The following is a 20,525-nucleotide window of genomic DNA, read 5'->3' as shown; positions in this document are numbered from 1 at the left end:
GTAACTTCCTGCTGGAGAAGTGCACAGTGTTCCCCCAACATGCGGTGGTACTGAGGTGGCATGGCTGGATGAGTAGATTTAAAGGGGAGGGTGTAGCCCCTGCAGACTATTTGCAGAATCCACCTGTCCGAGGTAATGGAGCGCCAGCGGGAAGGCGATGGCGAATCCTGCCACCCACTGGCGTCAGGTGGGCCTGAAACACCGGACTAGGAAGGTTTAGAGGCGGCGGCGGCAGGGGAGGTGGTGGACTGATCCGTCCGCTGTCCTCGGGATCCACCACGGCGGGTCCCAGATCCGCGGCTGCGCTGAGACTGTGGCTGCGCAGCCTTGCGGTTCTGAAAAGAACACACCTGGGCGCCCCAGCCTTGACCTCGAAAGGACCAAAAAGCGGACCTCGATGGGGTACGCGTGGTGGCGAGACCCAAGGACTGGCCCATAGCCCGAGAGTCCTTAAAGTGTTCCAGGGTGCTATCCGACTTATCACCAAAGAAGCGTGTACCATCAAAAGGCATGTCCAACAGGGTGTTTTCGACATCCCCAGAGAAGCCAGTAGTTCAGACCAAGCATAACGACGGAGCGCCACAGTTGTGGAAAGTGCCCTACCGAGAGAATCGGCCGTGTCAAGCCCACAACGAATAGTACATTTTGCAGCATCTCTACCTTCAGTAATGGCTTGGGAGAGAACCGCCCGTGCTTCCACAGGGCACTGAGGCAGCACCTGTGCCCCAGTGTCCCACACAGAATGGGAATAGCGGCCTAGAAGACACGCAGTATTCCCCGCCCGCAACCCAGAGCTGGCAGATGTGAAAATCTTTTTCCCAATTTGCTCCAGTTTCCTAGATTCCTTGTCCGGAGGAGCAGAAGGGAACGCATTCAGTGAGGCAGAAGCCTGGACAACCAGACTCTCAGGCGTTGGATGAGAAAGCTGGGATTGCCCGGCGCCGGGCGATGGCGGCGCGCCACACCCTTGTCTACCAGAACTCCTGTGTTAGGTTTGATCCAGGTGCCCAACAGGAGATCAGTAAGCGCTTCATTGAAGGGCAGTAACGGCTCCGTAGAGGAAGACTGCGGCTGCAGGAGATTGGTCCTGATAGGTATAGAAGGGAGCTTGAGGTTAAGAGCCTCAGCTGCCCTACACAACACCACCGAAAAAGTCCTAACCTCCTCAGTGGCAACGGAAGAAGGGGACAGAGTACCAGGGTGTGGAGAGAAATCCAGATCCACTGAGCCCTACGCATCGCCTTCCCATTCGGGCTCATCCTCGCATTGAGCTGCAAGAGGGTCCTAAGACCCCTCCCAGTACTCCCCTTCGTCCACCGGTTGCTGAAGAGGCCGGTAAGGATGAGGTGCCCTGGGAAATGGGATAAATTCCCCTCCAAGAAATGGAATGGGAGGGTAAGATACCAGTTCCGGTTCGGCGCCGTCCGGCGTCAGCGGCAGCCAGGGCCGGTGTCGAGGCCAGAGTTGGTGCCGAGGCTGGAGCCAGAGGCGCTGCAGGGTATGGTGCCGGTGTAGCCGAGGCCAGAAGCGGCGGCACAGAGGCAAACCCTGCCGATGGATCCGTGAAGGGACCCGGCAGGGCAAACAAATGGCGCAAGGCCAACATGAGGGCTTGCACCTCGTCCGAAGTCGCGTGCGGGCCCGGAAAGGGTGGGTAGGCCGCAGGCAACAACGGAAGCTCCAACGGAGCCGCGGTGGAGTTACCGCCCGCCCCCTCCACCACGTCCTACGACCGGTGAGGGGTAGAGGAAGAGCGACGTCGCTTCTTTGACTTTTTATGGTGCCTAGACTTACCTGTCCCCGATTCCGACGAGCGATGCTGATGGCTCCGCAACCAGTCCCTTGACCTCCCATGGGATCGGGACCTCGATCAGCACGGAACCGATTGCCGGACCTCCAACAACTTTCGGGAATGCTCCCGCAAAGCTTTCAGCGCCATGGCCCGACAATCGGGGCACGCCTCGAGATCATGGGAGTGCCCCAAGCAGAAGAGACACACGTCGTGAGGGTCCGATACCAACATGTTTCGACGGCAGGCCCTGCAGGACTTAAACCCGGGCATCTCTATTGCACCAGGAGTCAAGTTAACGACAAAACAAGTTGTCAGAATCCAAGTTAAAACTTTTAACTAGGGGTACCGCTCTCTCTCGGATCTGCGCTGCTGCGCGGAAAAAGAAAGAACTGACATCAGTGCGCGTGGGCGCGTCTAAGTAGCTCTGACGACGTCATCTCGGCGGCTACAACGCCAGCGACGTACGCGGAGCCGTACGAGACGCCTACCGACGCGCTGGGGTACTGATGACGAAAACGTTCCGGATCCAGTCTGACGCTTGGGGATATTCTAAGGTAAGGAATCTATCACTAACGTGTCTCTTTCAGATGCAGTAAAAATAAGGCAAAAACATGAGAAAATAATCAGAAAAATGGAAGGAGGACACAGTAAAAAAACGGGACAAAAGCAGGAGAATGGAGAAAGCAGTCAGAAAAACAGGGGAGACGTTAACATGTTGCCCCCCCCGCCCCCTGGAAAAAAAAATCCAGACGCCCATAAGTGTATTCATCTGAAGGACTTGCAGTTCTCTTAAACAAGAACAGGTTTTGGTCCAGCAAAAAAACCAAATGATATCACCTTCATGAAAAGATAAAATATAAATGATGCTCCCATTTCTTGGCCAGATTTATGTCTTTATATTGTCCCTTGGTATATGTTTTGTAATAGGAGTGTAACCCAAGGCTGAAAAAGTATATATCTCACACTCTAGAAATATTTTTTTCCCATACGATAACTTTAAAAGTATAATGTTTTCAGCAAAAGTCGTGGTTTTCCTATGGAACATCGGCGTCGCGGCAGAAGACAGAATTCTATGTTTCGCAATATGTAACTTATTTAGACATAGGCAGAAACCATAATTTGAAAATGACATGTATTAATAGCTCAGCATCGGCATATTTGTTTTGGAGCGGAGCTCTCTGTTACAAGTTTATTTTACTCTCAGACAAATCTGCCTTGTCAGCCAACATCACTGGCATGCCACGACTGGGAAGGCATACTTGCAATGAGAAAAACAAGACCACATGTCCCAGAATGCAAAGAACTGTTTGTGGAAAAAGCCAGGACGTCCTGATTTCATAAAAGATATGGGGTCACGTGGGACTTATGCTTTGACAAAAGGCCAACCAAAGTGAATCGACTTTCCATTATGGATCATTAGGTAGATCGCAGGACATGATCATCCCGCTGCGCATTCCTTTCTCTCAAAAGAACATTGTTTCTGTCAGGGTATTGGGCAGTAATTCATTTTACTTGAGTTAAGTTGCTGTGAAGTATTCTGTTGGAGACTTGATGTTATGATGTCAACTGCAAGTTAGCTCACTTATGGGTCATTTATGTCATGGGGGATCGAGCGCTGTTCCTCCATGGGGACAGCGTAGAGACCTCTGTCCCCATGAGGGAACACTGCCTGCCAAATTTATAAATGATCGCCAAGCAGGCGGTCATTTATAAGGCACTGGCAGGAACCGCCTTCATGGTGGTTCCTGTCAATGCAATCGCTGCTTGGTGCACTTTTCTTTTTATTTTTATTTTAAATAAAAAAAGTAATGCTACCCTCATCATGGGAGTCATCTTGCAAGGCAGGGGGAGCATTATTCATTTTTTACTATCTCTCACTGCCAGGGTTTGCCTGGCGGTGACGAAAGGTAATACAAGGGCTACATGTCTGCCCATCTTGATTGGGTGGGTGGACATGTAGCCATTTCTCCAACGGCTCTAATTCCATCAGGTTGTCGGAGACGTTTGGCTATGGCAGTGACAGAGTCGCCGCTGTAGCCTAAATAAAGGTCTGCCTGCATTTAAACTGGGAGGGCCTTCATGTTGATGGTGAGTATATGCCGTCGCAATGAAGTATACACACCGCCAGCATACAAAGCAGGCCCTGAATTTAGTGTATTAATCTGTGACTTTTGAAAATGGACTACTCTTGGCAATAAGGGTACACAGTACTGCTTGCATATTTACCCAACATCAACCATCTCAATGACCACCAACTCCTTGGAGTCAATCAATCTGGCTTCAGATCAAGCCACAGCATGGAGACAGCCCTCATTACTGCTACAAACAACATCCAGATTATCCTTGACCGAGGAGACATTGCTGTCCTCATCCTTGTTGGTCCACTCGAGGGCATTCGATATGGTAAGACGCCTGCATGAGACTGAAATCCATGGATCCAGGAAGGGCACAGGCAGCTTGGCTCCTTACTTCTTGGATGCTCGCAAACTCGTCTGTGGAGTACCACAAGGATCTTCACTGAGCCCCACTCCTTTCCCACTAGCACGCATCATTCACACCTACAAAATCAATATCTAATATTTAATTTGTATAAGAATAAAAGCAAGGGCCCAAACTTTTCCTCGGACTCCCGCATTTAGAGACACTGGACATCCGCATGCCAAATACCAAGACTGTATAGTCTTGATACTGCATCAAGCCCATTTAATCCACTACCTGACACTCCCTGTTCCATTATCACACTCTTGCAGGTTCCTACTTACGCCCTTTTGCATGTTTTTCCATCCTTCTCTTCCTCCATCTTTCACCTCTGTGTGTTTTCCCCTCTTTTGCTTTGGGTCAAAGACTGATGAGCAAAAATAAGTGCCAGTGCCCCAAAATGAGTGCTGGTGGGCCTCACAAGCACCGCCTTGTTGAAAGTAATAGCTCTCCAAGTTGTGGTTAAAAGGTTTTTTTCTGGTTGGACAGAAAGTCCTCCTTCATAGAAAGGAAGTCAAGGAATAACTGGCCTGCACTCTGCATTCCATGAAAGGCACTTTCCATAGAATGCAAACCAAACCATAACACTGACATAGGCATGTTCAACAATCTAACAAAAATGCAACACAGTGGCTCAAATTAAGCACTGTCAGCATCCTAGGCTGAGGACAGCTACTTATAGCCTCCATCTTGAACAAGATGCACAATGCACGCACCAAGTTCCCCACCTTTAAGACTGAAGACGCTGACTGGAAGAAGACCAGTGGTCTCAAACGTAACACTGACAAGACAGAAGTTGAGCTCTTTGGGACAGACCCATCATCATGGTACTAAATCTGCTGGCGACTGAACTCAGAATCCCACCCACCATCACCACCCACGCCAAGAACATAAGAATCATCATAGACAGCCAACTCAACATTTCCACCCAAGTCACACAATCTCAGCTTCATGCTTTCACACACTGAGATGCTGAGAAAATTCTCTGAATGGCTCCCAACCAGCACCCACAAAACCTTCAGACATGTCCTCATTATAAAGAAGCTGCACTACGGTAACTCCCTATAGGCTGAATCAGCAAGCAACTCACCAGATGACTCCAAACCATTCAGAAGGTGGCGGGCAGAATCCCATCCTTCCACGCAGCACGTACATCACACCTCACATAAGGGATATCCACTGGCTTCCAATACACAAATGAGCCCAGTTCAAAATCCTCACACACACCTTCAAAGCTCTCCACAACACAGGCGCAAACTACCCCAGGACACACATCTCTTTTTACAAACCTACCAGACACCTCCACACTCCTCTTTGCACACATCCCAAGCATACACAGAACCAGAATAGGCAGTCAAGCCTTTTCCAGATCACGAGTAGAGCACTGAATAACCTATTACACATCAGAGCCACATCTTCAGCTCTTGAATTTCGCAAGAAGCTGAAGATCTGGCTCTTCGACTAACCCACTCGCCAGCACGAAGCCAAGCTAGAACCACACTTGCCATCCCAGGATACCCTACTGGGTAACAGTGTGCTTCACAAATACACATGACAGAACAAAACGTAACCCACGAAGAGCAGCATGCTTGTATTATTTCATGGATTCTGATCAAGTGTGAATCAGAGCTGGACAGGACACTCTGGCATTTTCCCGGTGGCCCAAAGACTAGAGGGTCAAGTTTCAAAGAAGGGGGGGCTGCCACCACCCACCCATGTCCTCACTGCCTCATTCTACTCGTGAAATTCTGCTATGTGTGGCTGATTTCGACATTTTTTCCAGGGCTGAGTTTGGTTTCCAGTCTAGCCATGTTTTGAATCTTGTTCTAGAGGCCCTACTTCACAGTCAAGTCTACACAGCCTTCTAGCTAATGCAATACTTTAAGTTACAATTCAAATTATTTTAGATTTGCTGAATGCCATTTATAGTTAATATTCCTGCCAGAATTAATTAGACGAACAAAGATTCCCAAGACAGAGAGCCCACTGATCTGAGATCCATTTTGTTCTTTTTTTGTGGCAACCATAGACAGCATCAGTGATTATCGCTTTCTAGTGAGCGGTCACCAAGACAAAGAAGGTATTAGACAACGAGCCGAATTTAGAATAAGCTCATAACGTGAAATCCTCTGTTTTTTTTTAATGAAGTGCTAAATTGAGATGATGCAAGTGGCTCCTCTGTGCCTTTGGGAGAGGTGCACTGGGACTCCACGGACCTACTACTCTCCGTTTCTAACACAACCCCATGTCCGTTGTTTCCCCACTTCATTTAGAGGCACGCGACACAGAGGCACACCTTGTGCGCAACTGCATCTGCGTTTCTTGAAACGACGGACATTGAAAGTGGACCTATCTCGTGCACAACATGCATCTGTGGGTAGATCAGTCATGTAGCTGTCTCTACCGTGAGGGCTTTAAGTGGTCCGGGTCCTGCCAGTGCTCAGCACCGGCAGTTCTTAAAAGCAGATGCCGAGACAGGTTTCTATCGGCTCTCCATTTTTGCTCTCACCCTCAGGGTGGCAAAGAAATCTCAACTCGGCAGCAGTACCACTCTTAACTGCCTTTTATGTAACTTCAAAGAGACTCGTTATAGTTCTTTCAAAGTATCATCATTTCAGAACTCAAACATTTTAAATATTTTATGCAAAGGAAGCCATTGTTGTTGCTTATTTATCTTATTCAACTGACAACCATTGGCAGTCAATAGTCCTGGGTTATGTAGGTGGAATGTTACTTGTTGTATTATATATTTGTATGCAATGACAGAAACAGAAAAATAAGGCGGCACACTATGCTAAGCACAGATTTTTAGCATATGTGCTTTTAAGCTACACCCTTAATTACATTGGCCAAGCCCCTTTGAGAGACCCCCCCCTCCACATCCTGCCCCCCAGTTTTTTCATTCCACTGAAAGCCCTGGTTGTATGTATTATATATCTGGATGCAGGGACAAAGGCAGCAAAATACCAGTCGGGCGGCACACTATGATAAGCACACATTTTTATTTTAGGTGTTTTTAAGCCACACCCTTAATTAAATCGACCACGCCCCCTGGGACCCTCCAGTTTTTCTTGTAAAATGTTCAGATTGGCACAGATCAGACAACGTCTACTCATGCTCCAATCAATATCGGTGACTCGCTTTCTTGGAAATGACCCAATAATCGGCTTAATATTTGGTCACCATCGAATTCCTGGCATAATCTATAGCTGAAGACCGATAATAGACATAGCACTTTACATTTCCATTGAAACGAACACCTGAATAAATAAAACTGGATTACATTCACCGAGCGTGTAATGCAGCGTTATGTCCCTCTTCTATGCACGCACATATCAGATATTTGCATAAAGATTTTGAGATGACGAAGACGTGTGTGCTGAAGACGACTTTGGACACTGCCCTAATCGCTGCCAACAGAAAATATTTACCCGAAACTAGACATCCTGCTTATCAGCTGCTGTTTGTTTATGGACCTAACAGTTTTCATCCGAGGTGGAATTGTTTGCTGTCGGAAAATGCTAATATATTCACAAAGAGCATTTGTTAAACGTGAAAGCAATTCGTGTGACGTCTTATAAGGCGCACGTGGCTGTGCGTGTAGTGTTGATCCATCAGCCATCACTGGATTCAAACAATACTCACTCCCTTCTAGGAGGATCTCACTTGTTACTAGAGGTACCAAGGTCCCCAGATCGCCTGGAAAGTTGAGACAACTGTTCCTTTTTGGTTTCTGGCCCACTCTGTAGCTTTTTGCTCAGGTGAGCCCACATTTGTGAGACCCTGGAGTTGCTCCATGTATTGTTTTGCTCCCAACAGCGGACCACAAGGCTGTGACGTACAGAGAGATCCTAAAACTCTACCCTAACCCACCCTGGAGGGTAGTTAAGGCCCCTTAACTATCTATAGCCAATTAAAGGTAACTCATTTATAGGGCAAGGACACTTACCTTTCAGTTGTACCCCTCAAAGAGCATGGTCCCCTGATGGGAAATTGACTTACTTCCACACAAAATGCTGGTCCTTCACTTACCTCTGAAGACATGTAGTATGATATTTTGTGTGTACCTGATGCGAAGTCCATCTACATTGTATCATATCTGGAGATCAATGCTGAAACAAAGGACTGACCAAACCCAGTTTAGGTCCCTGGGCAACCTTGCCCCTAGCACTCCCAAGCAACCCGGTGCCCATGCTTGGAATGTGTGATTTGTGTTCATCCTAAAACAAATTTCTTGGGCCCTTTGTTCCCTTCTTCTTTAGATGTGCTGCAGGCTTGCCAGTAACAAAGAGGTCCTGCTCAGGATATCAAGCCTGCATCTCCTCAGTAAACCTCCCAATGGCTAGTCGAGTTTTCCCTCGGACTTCCTGGGTCAAAAAGCCTAAAGAACTGCCACCTTCACTCGCTGGCTGGAAATATACATTTTAAAAGGCATTCAAGTGTTTGATTATCTCAGGCTTCCTACCACTGGCCGAGAACTTGATGACACCAGCTTTCCCCAGAGCCAGTCCCTTGAATTTGTCTTGGTCCAGCAGAGCATCCTCAAGAGTCATCTAAGAGGAGCCACATGTCTAAGACCAGGATGTTGAGTTGCTGATTCGCTCAATGTTAGGACCAATCCAAGGACAACGTAGACGTTTTTTGGCTCTGTTCAGCCTACAAAATGAGTTTCAGGATTAGAGGGAAAGGAGAGAAGCGTCCCTGAAAAACAAGTACAAGGCAGAACTGACAGAAACATGTGGATGATGGCTTTATGCTGATCCTGCATTTCACATTGGACTTCCTTGATTTGTAAGAGCTTTTATGAATAACTTTGACATCTTCTATTTCACCTTCATCCTTTGGGGCATTGAGAGCTTGAAGGCAAAACTGTTCACAAGAAATATGAAACCTTTGTACCATCATCCTTTGCTATAACATAATATGTCCATTTGTAAAACGCACATTCACCCAGAAGGGTATCATGGTGCTGAATAACAGATGTTTATTGTTACCCAGCTCAATGGTACTCATTTTATGGACCTCAGAAGGATGAAAGGCTGAGTGGAACGGCCGGGATTTGAACCTGTGACCATGAGGTGAACACAGGCCCCTACAGTGGATGCATTAATCCAGTAAGCCACTAGACCTGGCATAGCCATACAATGTGGTTTCAGAAATATTGACATTTGACCAGGGCAATCTCCACGCCCCCTCTGCGTGCACTGAGGTCCTGGTCGGGCTCTGCAAACGGTTGGTGCTTCCAAGTGACCAGTTTCTAATGTGCGTTACTGCCTTTGGGGCCAACCTTTGGGTAGGAATCCACCCTCAGCATCAGTTGGAACCTAGGATGATAGATGGGGTGACTTTTTGAAAACCACTATCCTTTAATTAGGCTTTTGCTCATTCATCATTGGTCCTCCCATACCCTTCCTAATCGTAAATAAAGACATGCTATATTGATATGCAATAGATTTGGAATGGGAGTGGAAGGTACTTGTTTCCACTATATTCAGAGCACGGTGTAGACGTCTATGGGCCAGGACTATGATTCTGTTCTTCATGAGCAAACAGCAAGGCAGGAACGGCCAGCCGGTCAATCAACTGATAGACAGGAGCCCTAGGAGGCCGGTTTTGACACTTGGAGGCTGGTTTCGGCCGCCATGAGTGGTGGTGCACATTATGCAATTCCGGAGGCAGCTTGAAAGTGTGGCTCTGGTTCTGGTCTACACATGAGAGCTGTTTGCCTCGGCTGTGTAAAGTTCCCAGTCCGGCCCTGGCAAACAGTGGCGCATTTTCAGGCAAGCAATCCCATTGGATTCCATCTTTGGTTAATATTTCACTTCAATAATTTTTTATACACGGGTTTTTCATGAGTTTTAATTGAATAGTCAAGAATAGGGGATTACTGTCCACCAGAATAATGATTTCAATCTAGGACAAAGATTTCCCGGAGCTTGGTACAGCCATGTTTGTACCCCGGCTTGAACACTGAAATTTATTTTTTCCTTAAATATCTTCTAAAGTATGTATTTCCGATCAATGCGTTTCTCTGTCAGGTTATTCCTGAAATCAATTTTACAGACACTAGTAGTGTTGGATAATCAATGGACAGCGTTGACAGTCCTCGAAGGGAAACATCAGCTATCATTTGAATACTTGCTTCAATCGGCTTCAGTTGTCACAGCTGGAGACTATCAGAGCAACAACACCCTGTATCAATGCAGGGCGGACGAGCGATTTCAGAGGAACCTCTGAGCGCTTCACTAAAAAAGTTCTGAAAGGAGGCCTTCCATCTCTCAAGGCAGCCTAAACAGAAGGGGTGCTTCATATCGGATTACTAATATACTGTATTCAGTATCTAACATCAATTTCCTCATAAGTCTCATTTACGATATCAAGAAATGGTCAATGCTTGACTGATTTTAGATATTGTTTCACTTTTGTAGACCCTCTCTCTGTCTTCTGGTGTGGTGTGTTAATAAATATCTATTCTCACTACTTATCTGGAGTTTGGATTTTAACTTGAGAGCAGCACATAAGACCGTGCTGAAGACAGTGAGGTTGGTCTGCATGGCTTAGATCTCCGTACTTTCAAGTGCAATCGGTACATGGTCTTTAGATGAAGCAAAGGTCTGTGTTTTCATCTCTGAAGTGGACTCTATGTACGGCCAAGACCTTGCCATCAAGAAATAGCTTTAGCTGGACCATCCAGTCCATCATAAAACGGTCCGGTGTAAGGGAGGACACACAGGGTGTTAAATGAGCGCATACTGAAGCTAAAAAGTATGTCAATTTTTATTGTACGATGAGACCAAGAATGGAGAAAAGCATGGGACTACCATTATAATCTCAATATCAGTTACGTGTGCTCTATTTTCACAGTGGTTACTTTCATATCACAATTCGTGTAGGTCCTCTCTTACTGATTAAAGGGTGCACCGCTTTTAATGCTTTTCATGTGGTCAGTGGAGGCAAGAGTAGCAAGTGTTGAGAATGCCACGAAGCAGATACTGGCAGGAGCAACCTCAGTAACTTCCTCCCATGACGTTCATCTCAGAATGCCCGTTAACATCCATATCCCCACCCGCTTCACCTCAACATTCTATACCAGCTCGCGCAATGGCGCAAGTAAGGAGTGACCATGCGGAAAATTACTAAAACAAGCAAACCACACCTGAATTGCATTTTTCAATTAAATACAAATATGTTGTAAATATGAAACTCAGAAAAACATAAAACCAAACTCCAAGTTGTTGATGGACTCACCTCTTGACTGATAGTATCAGGTGGTCTGTACAAGCTTTGATCTTGTTCTGGGCTTCCATGTGTGTCATAGTCTCTGTGCTCTCCCCATTAATGGCCAGAATAACATCTCCTGGGCAGAGATTAACAAGCGCTGCTTTACTGCCAGGATTTATCTAAAAAAGGGAAAATATATAGTTCATCAGGACAGAATCTCAGAATAGTAACTCGAACATTTCACTGTGCGGTCCTTGGCAGGGTGGCGGTGTACTAGCACACGAAGGCCCACAACGCTCTTGTCTACTCTAGCTCTAGATAAGGTAAAGATTTGGATGAACTAGAGAATATGGTAGTTGACGTTTCGGATTTCGTTTTTCTTAGACTGGGAAGAATTCTCAGTGGGTCAGGTACATGTGCCTGAGGTGTAGAAGGACGCATGGGTGAGAAAAGGAAAATCACTATTAGCCCTGGTGCTTTTGCATCCCTCTCAACTGTTCACAATGGCGTTCAGGCACTGAAGCATGGGTTGATAATGCTGGTGCTGCACTTCAGGGAGAGGCGACAGCCAGTGGCAAAGAGCAAAATGATGGGGTCCGTCTACAGAATGTGAAGAGCCATTACACTCTATTATACTTTACTCCACTACGGAATGCCACTCCAATCAACTCTACTCCACTGTGCGAGACTTTACCTCACTCTGCGGTACTGTACAACAATCTACTCTACGCAGCTTCACTGTTTGACACGTACCGAACTCTGTGCAACTCCACGCAACACTATATGACACCCTGACACTTTACTCCAGTCTATAACCCCACACTACACTGTACAACACTGCTCTATACTATATGCCACTGTACAGCACTCTACTCCACTCCATGCTGCTCTATAATAGTCTAGACCACTGTACAATAATGTATGCAACTCTTTGTATGCCAGTACACCCTATTTTACTCCACTGTGTTCTAAGACACTGTATACCACTCTACGCGACTCTATGCCATTGTACCCTATAAGACAATCCAATCTACCACCCTTGACAACGCTGTACTGTACCGTACACCACTCCACTCTACAAACTCTACTAGACTGTATACCACTCTACACTACGGTTGTGTATAACATTTTGCAATACCGTATGACATGCCACTACACGCTACTGTACAAAACGATACTCCAATTTATGACACTTTACTTGCCTATATGTTACAACACTATAGCCTTTGACACTTTCCTTCACTCTATGCCACTCCAGTGTACTCCACTGCACTATACTCTACCCTACTACACTTTATCCCACTCTACGCCACTGTACTATACTCCGCTCAACGCCACTCCACTATGTGACACTCTACTCCACTGTATGCAACTCAATTCTACAACACTGTACTACACTCTCTGCCACTGTACTACACTCTACGCCACTGTACTCCACTCTACGTCACTCGTCGAACATAGTGCATGGTAGAGAGTCCACATCGTTAGCGTTTTTTGGTTAGTGAGCTAAACAGTGTGTATGGAGGTGCGCTACTCATAATAATTTGAAGGTGGTGGATACATTTGTAAATGGAAGTTGTAACTATATCTTCAGAATTTCTAGGTTTGTGTACATTTTCCCGAACAATAGCTAATCTTTAACATTTGTTTTTGTTTATTGAAAAAATAAAATAGATATATACATATATATATGCACATATCTATATAGATAAATATATAGTAAGAGCAATCCAAACGTACCTATAAATACTTAATCTTGTCAATGTTTTGGTCATCGACATTTGTGCTACAGTATTTAAATGTGATATTCTGACATGCAAGCTTATTTCAGATGATATCCCTTTGAGGATCTCCTTTCCCTACACCTACACCAATGCCGAAGCTGTTCTCATCTTTGAAGGGGAATTACTCCTACTCTTGACAGGTGAAAGTAAGTGACTGTGCCCAGGGTTGGCAAGTGTCACTTGTGAATATCCACAATTTCTCGAGTTTGGCACTTGCCACAGTGGAATAATTGTCCTTCACCAAAGTCTGGTGAAGGGACAGAACCATATGCTCTCTTTCCACTCACAGAGAAAGTTAATCTGCTAACTAGACTTGACTAGCAAAGGGCATCGACTAATCCCATCACTAGCATGTGAACAACAAGGCAGCACATTCAAATACAGAAGCATATAGATAGACCACATGAATGCACTGCAGCCACTTTTGTGATACTGCAGTGTTCCATGATGAAACCTTGTTTTTTGTGAACCATGTGCTTTGCCTGTGTGTTAAAACCCCTGCTTACACAGTAAAATGCAAGAACAATCCAACAAACATACAGACACACACACACACCGAGATATCTGTCTTTTCTATTACTATTCTGCCCCAAATGCTGTCAGATCACTTTGTACTATAAGAATTCCTAATGCTGAGTAGTTTGAATATGTTGTGGAAATAGATTTCCAATCGGTCATTATCAGTGCTTTGAATGGGAAAAAAATAGTGCAGGTACTCATTTAAATGTGGCGAGTGGGCGAGGCTAGGGGCGGGGCTAATAGCAAGACATGCAAAGTTTATTGGCTTATATACTAGTTGCAGCACACACGAGAAATGTCCTTCTTTAAAAAAGTCAGGTTAATTTGTTATACAAAATGAAAGTCAAACAGTGATATTTTAACCTTTTCTTATTTTGTAATATTTCTCTCACAAAAACACGCACACACAAGCAGACAAACAGACACACATAAGCAGACACTCGCACAAAAGAATCAGGTGGGATTAAAGCCCTTTTAACCTCCCATGGCTTTACTCATTTTGCTGTTACTGTGCTGCCTCGATTCCTTGCAACACAGCATGACGGCGAACACTGGGATATCATGCAAATGAGCCCACGCTGAATAGTTCAGCGGGGTCTCTGCTCGGAGCTATAATAGTGATTTGACTGAACAAAGAGACAGGTTACTACCACTAGAGGCCAATGGGCCTACCCTCCATGAGTACCGGTACTCCCCACGGCCGTAGAGAAGAGCCGGTACTCAGGGTGATACAAATAAGAAGTGCCGGTACTCAGTACCAGTGAGTACCGGCCCATTTAAAGCACTGGATTATTCATGAGAACCTATTCCACCCGGTAAGGTTTCCAGCCCACCCCTAGACGGTTTAATTCACAGGGCCTAGGGTAATGAGATTTCCAGACTGCATCCGTGCACAAGTAGACCAACCACTGCATTCTTAGGTCATGATTTCGCATCATTGCGGTCTGGCTGCAAGGTTCCGTTTTCGCTTTTGAATTTCCATGCCTAAAGAACATGTTCTTTTGTAAAATTTCAGTATGAGCCAGTTATGTCTTTTATATGAAACATGCTGCCGCCCCCTCAGCTTAGGGATTGTTCTACCACAAAAATGATGATTGAGACAAATCGCATTCTACCACTGATAGTTTGTAGTCATGCCATGTAGTGAGAATTTCCCGCTTTCTGCCTCAAGTTCTTTCCCTCCTGCAGTTCTAGATCCTCTGAGCTTGTTTTAGTAAATCATCAATCCTTTTCAGTCTGGCTCTAGACCTACCAGGAGCACAGAGATCTTTCCCAAGGCTGCTGCCAATGACATTAGTATGATATTACACTCAGGAGGCTCTGTGGCCCTCATTTTACTTCACTTGTCAACATCAGCAAATGACACAGTCTCACGCCCATCCTACTAAACAGGAGGCAATAGGTAGGGGTCCAATGAATAGTACTGATACGGTTCGAATCTTTCCTGAAGCACAGAAAACAGGTTGTCCAACTAGCACCTTTGAGGTCCAAGGTAAGAGACATTGGGGCAATATGCATCAAGCCCGCACTTTGCGAATCCCAAATAGCGAATTTTACCGATTCGCTATTTAGGAATCGCAAAATGCTATGCATGTAGGAATCACAAATAAAATTGCGATTCCTACACATTCCTTCACTGCGACTCGCAAATTGCCATTAAGAAATGGCTTCCCATTCATTCCTATGGGCCCTAGGCCCATAGGAATCGATGGGAATTGCTTGCGCAATTTAAGAGTACCAATTAGGTACTCGCAAATTGCGCATGCAATTTCAAGGGTGCAAGGGGGTAAAAAGGACACCCTGATACACCCCTGAAAGTGCAATTAAAAAACATCTTGCACACACACATGCCCCAAGGGCATGTGTGTGTGCAACAAAGAACTTTCAGCATTTTTCAAAGTTATCGCAAATTACCATCAACCTTAAGATGATGGTAATTTGCATTTCTTAATAGCGAAATTGCTAAAAAAAAATTGTTTGCATTGCATTTAGGGAATCGCAAATGCAAACGCAATTTAACTAATCGCAAATTTTGCGAGTACTTAAATAGCGATTTTTGCATTTGGGATGATGCATCCCTAAAGCAAAAACTGTGGTCGCTTAGGGGCAGATTTGCAAGCAGAAAATGCAATGATGCATGTGCCCCTTAGAACACAGGGCCCACTCTTACACATTAAAAAGTGTAGGGCTATGTTGCGCCACTGGCAAATTTATGGCATCCTTTCAATATCCATTTTATGCATAAGCAGATGACACCCAGATTGGTCTGCATCTGGATGGCAACCTTAATTCTGTGCAGGACTGATTTAAAGGTTATCTAGTTGGGGTGGCAAGTTGAATAACGCCAATCCATATGTCTCAATTGTAGTTAAACAGAAAACCTGGTCTCAGAAAGTCCCTCCTACTGGTGGCCGGATATTTTGGGCACATATGCAATCCCAGCTGCCATTGCTGGTAACCTGGGAGTCATATTTGATCCCATGTTGTACTTCGAACATCACATTAGAAAACTCTTGCCAACTTGATTTTTCACCACAAAGGTACTAAGGAAAGGTCTTCCGATTGTACCACAGACCTCCAGACAGCTGCTGGTGCAACCAATGGGTATCAGGGGGCTCTGCTACTGCAGGCACTGCTTGTATGCCTCCCTGCCTACATAAAGCACAGAGGCAGTTCATTCAGAAAGCTGCAGCTAGGCGCTCGCAAATCTGACAGCAGTTCAGACCATTTCAAATCTCCTCAGTGGCTCCCTGTTCAGAAAAGGAGCATCTTTCAGGCCTTCTGTTTCCATTCATTCGCCCAACAACACCCGACAATGTTCAAAAGATACAGGCCTTCTAGACTGCTGCCCTCCTCTCCTTCCATCCGGGTATTCATCCCACTGTGGTATGGTGCCTTCTCGGTTATCAAGGCACAAGCCTGAACACCCTTCCCCCCACACACAACACGATTCACGCTGAAACCACTCGTTAGACTTGATTAATACCTTTAAGACAACACTTCTGTTTTAATCCCGTGTCTCCCCCGAGCATAACGTTATTCGTTGTTTCCGTTCCTGTGTCTGAATTCCCATTTTAGCCCTGAAACAAGTGCGGGTAACTGTGCGCTTTATAAAGCAGAATCTAATCCATTCAAGGGAAAAAGACAGAGGAGGGGCTTAGCTAGGGTGTAAAGGAAGTGATACCTGGACATTGTGTCAGATGAGAGGAGCGGATCACATCTCGACCCACAGATAAGAAGGTAGAGGTGCATTTACAAAAAAAAAAACAAGCATTGGCATAGCCAATAGGTCTTGCCTTTGGGACCTTATAAGTGTTTAGCCATGCAACAGTTGCATAACTAAATACTTTTAAGGTCCCAAAAGCGAGACCTATTGGCTATGCAAAGCGGCCGTGCGGCCGCGAAAGTGAAAGTAATTGCGGTAAAGCGTGGCGCGCGCGCCCGCGCACATGCACTGTAGCTCTAGGCTGGCCTGTGGCACTTTTTGGAGCCCTCTCAATAAGTCTCGCCAGACCAGCGCATGCGCTGGGTCAGGCGAGACCTAACAAGGTAAAACGACTGCTGCAGTTAGACACCATGCAGGCAGCAGAATAAATGGCACGAGAGAGCAAAATAAATCAACTATTGACAGTGAAAGAAATAAGCAAGTCAATCAAAGGTGAATCCGTGATTAATTAGTTAAAAAAAAAAAAATTTAAGTAAGTGCGAGGGCCTTTGTCAGGCCACTGCAGTTTACAGCAGTGCTGACAATTAAGTGCTGGTGCCACCACCGGAAACCACCGGGTCAAATTAAGCACTGGCGAGAATGGCCACAGGCAGTGGAGGACGGCAATCGGTAACAGAGATGTTATTTTATTTAACACACAGACCAAGATGGAGATGGCCTCATGGAAAGTTCTAAAACCTCTCTGCAGCCACAAGAAGGATCCTCTTTCTGAAGTTGGTTGAGAACTGTTCCTTTTACAAATCAGAAATGTGGTCAGTATGAATTCCTCCTCTGATTCCACAAAAAAGAAATCCACTGACTTAATGCTGCTTCACTGCGCATCCATCTCTAAAAATAATGTTGATATCCATTCATCTGATATAAAGAGGGGTGTCCTCGTCAACGGTATTTTTTTACCAACAATCCAACATCTCGTGGAGAACGCGACCGGATCGGGAAAACTTGTCGGCGAACGCGGGGATTCAGGTAAGGCGATCGCGCGCGCGCGAGAATGTATTATTTTACAGCGCGAGCAAGAAAAAAATTATTGCTAAGCTGCGGAATGCGGAAATTTTGACATTTGCGCGCTCTCCGTGGAAAGCAAAAATGTCAAATTATCGCAATTTCCGCGAGCGGAACGGAAATTTAGCCCAGGCCTACAAAATTCTGAGTTCAACAACTCGGAATGGTGGAAAACATATGGCACCACTGCGGTATGCCCCATTCCAGCTGCAATACTGGAAATGACGCAGTGATGCCAAACTCATTAAATACCACATACTGCTGTATCCAGGTGTGGTACTACCACACCAAAAGTCACCGGAAATCATAACCGGGACTAAGGTGCTTCATCTAGAAACACTAGGACTTGCTCACCAGTCAAAGGAACAGGGTCATTTGAAATGTGGTTCCTGAAGAGAGCATGAGCGCAGCCCTGAGTCCAGGGCAAGATGATGGGCCAACTAGCAATGGAGCCAACGGAGAGATTGCCTCCTTTCTCACGAGATATTTATTGTAAAAGAGATACATTGAAAATGTATGTGGCAACACAATAAGCCTAATTGTTCCTGTCCATTAACTATTATTTGGTATATCAGCCATTTCAGCGGTATCTATTGTATCAGTCTCAGAAGTAGGGTGACCAACTGGCATTGGCGCAAATTCAGGACGGTGAGTGTAAAAATTCAGGACAAAGGGTCAAAATTCAGGACACAAATTCAGGACAGGAGGTCAAAATTCAGGACAAAACTTCAGGACAATAGGTACGTTTTACAGACACATCAGAGGAGGTCACGCAATAGTATATAAGTAAGCCCAGCCATATCCAAACATATTCAACCATTTGCAAACCTATCCATCATGTATCCTTTCATCTATCATTTCACTCATCCATCCATTATCCATTCATCCATCCATTCATCCACCCTTTCACCCTATCCTTCTGTACACTCATCCATCCACTCTTCTACCCATCCATTCACTCATCCATCTAGCCATTTACCCCTTTCACCCATCCAGCCATCCTTTCACTTACTCATCCACCCACCCAGTCACTCAGCCTTCCACCCATCCACGCTTTCAGTCATCCATCCATCCTCCCTTTCTCTCTCCATCGACCCTTTCACTTAGCCATCCTTCCTTCCATCCATCCACCTACCCATCCATCTACTCATCCACTCATGAATCCATCCATTGTCCCTATCACTCATCCATCCTTTCTCTCATCCATCTATCCTTTCACTCCTTCACTCATCTATTCATCCTTTTGTCCATCTATCCTCCCTTTCACTCACTCATCCATCCTTACATCCACCCTTTCACTCATCCCTCCATCCACCTTGCACTTATCAATTCATCAATCCATCCATTATTTCACTTATCCATCCACCCACTCAATCATCATCCACCTTTTCACTCATCCATCCTTTCACTCATCCATCCACCCTTTTACCCATCCAGCTACCCTTCCACCCACACATCCAGCAATTTACCTTTTCTCTCATCCATCCTTCCACTCACTCATCAATCCATCCATCCTCTCTCATTATCCATCTATTCAATCTTTCATTCAATCATTCACCCTTTCACTAATTCATCCAGCCATCCACCCATCCCTTCATTTACTCACTCGCCCACCTTTTCATATTAATTTTGAGCTGAGCCTTTTTGAGAAGAGGCCCATCAAGAACTAAACCCTCGCTGCAGGAGCCATTCCAGGACTGGGACAGGATCCACGGGGGGTGGGGGGGGTGTCAGGAGCCATCACAGGGGGGGGGGGGGGGTTGGAGCCATCACAACAGGCGGGGGACAGGAGCCACCACATGGCCCCCCCCATGTGGTGGCTCCTGTCCCCCCGCCTGTGATGGCTCCAACCCCCCCCCCCCTGTGATGGCAGGAGCCATCACTGGGGGGGGGGTGGGTGGAGCCATCACAGGAGGGGGAACAGGATCCACCAGATGCAGTATTCTAGTATCATCTTGGTCTCTTCCAGGGTGGGGTAGGGCTCCTCACCCCCTCCTGGGCAAGACAAGGAGAAGACAGGCTCTCTTTCCAAAATGTTAGTTTTGCCATCCCCCACTGTGATGTACAGTACTTAAAGGAGATACTCCAAGAGAACTGATTACAGGGATTGTCCTCCATACTTTGTTAATCAGTGTGGGTGCGTTTGTGCCATTTCTTTATTGTATTACATTATAGACTGCAAGTTTGAAGAACCGAGGTTTGCTTGCAATTTAGTGACAGTAATTAAGCTCTGTGCAGAGAACCACGTGCTGCCTCGGTGTACAGGGCCAGTTCAATGATGTTTGGGGCCTTGGACAGAAAGGGAAAGTGTGAGGCCCCTCTAAATTGCAGAGACATGAGGCATTCAGGGCTGTTTGCATCTGAATAGATGCCCCTGCTCCTGAAGCTGCAGCCCCTCCCTCTCAGTCACCTTCAAGCACCTCTTAACAGCTCATCAAGGGCTGAAGGTGTGAGGGTAGCCATCCCGCTGTGCCTCTCCAATGCTGCTGGTATCTGAGCTTTG

General features: G+C 45.9%; 1 protein-coding gene across 2 annotated transcripts in view; it reads right to left on the bottom strand.

Moving 5' to 3' along the window:
* PDLIM4 (PDZ and LIM domain 4) overlaps positions 1 to 20,525 on the bottom strand; it is a 598,403-nt gene that overhangs the window by 456,837 nt on the left and 121,041 nt on the right. For both annotated transcript variants that reach the window (XM_085618051.1, XM_085618050.1), the window contains exon 2: positions 11,519 to 11,670. In XM_085618051.1, coding sequence (XP_085474177.1) covers positions 11,519 to 11,670 — 152 coding nt within the window. The remainder of the gene's footprint in view (positions 1 to 11,518; positions 11,671 to 20,525) is intronic.

The sequence above is a fragment of the Triturus cristatus genome, chromosome 7 (genome assembly GCF_964204655.1).
Source record: "Triturus cristatus chromosome 7, aTriCri1.1, whole genome shotgun sequence".
NCBI classification, from domain to species: domain Eukaryota; kingdom Metazoa; phylum Chordata; class Amphibia; order Caudata; family Salamandridae; genus Triturus; species Triturus cristatus.
The sequence above is the reverse complement of the archived record's forward strand: the minus strand, read 5'-3'. Positions and strand labels throughout refer to the sequence as shown.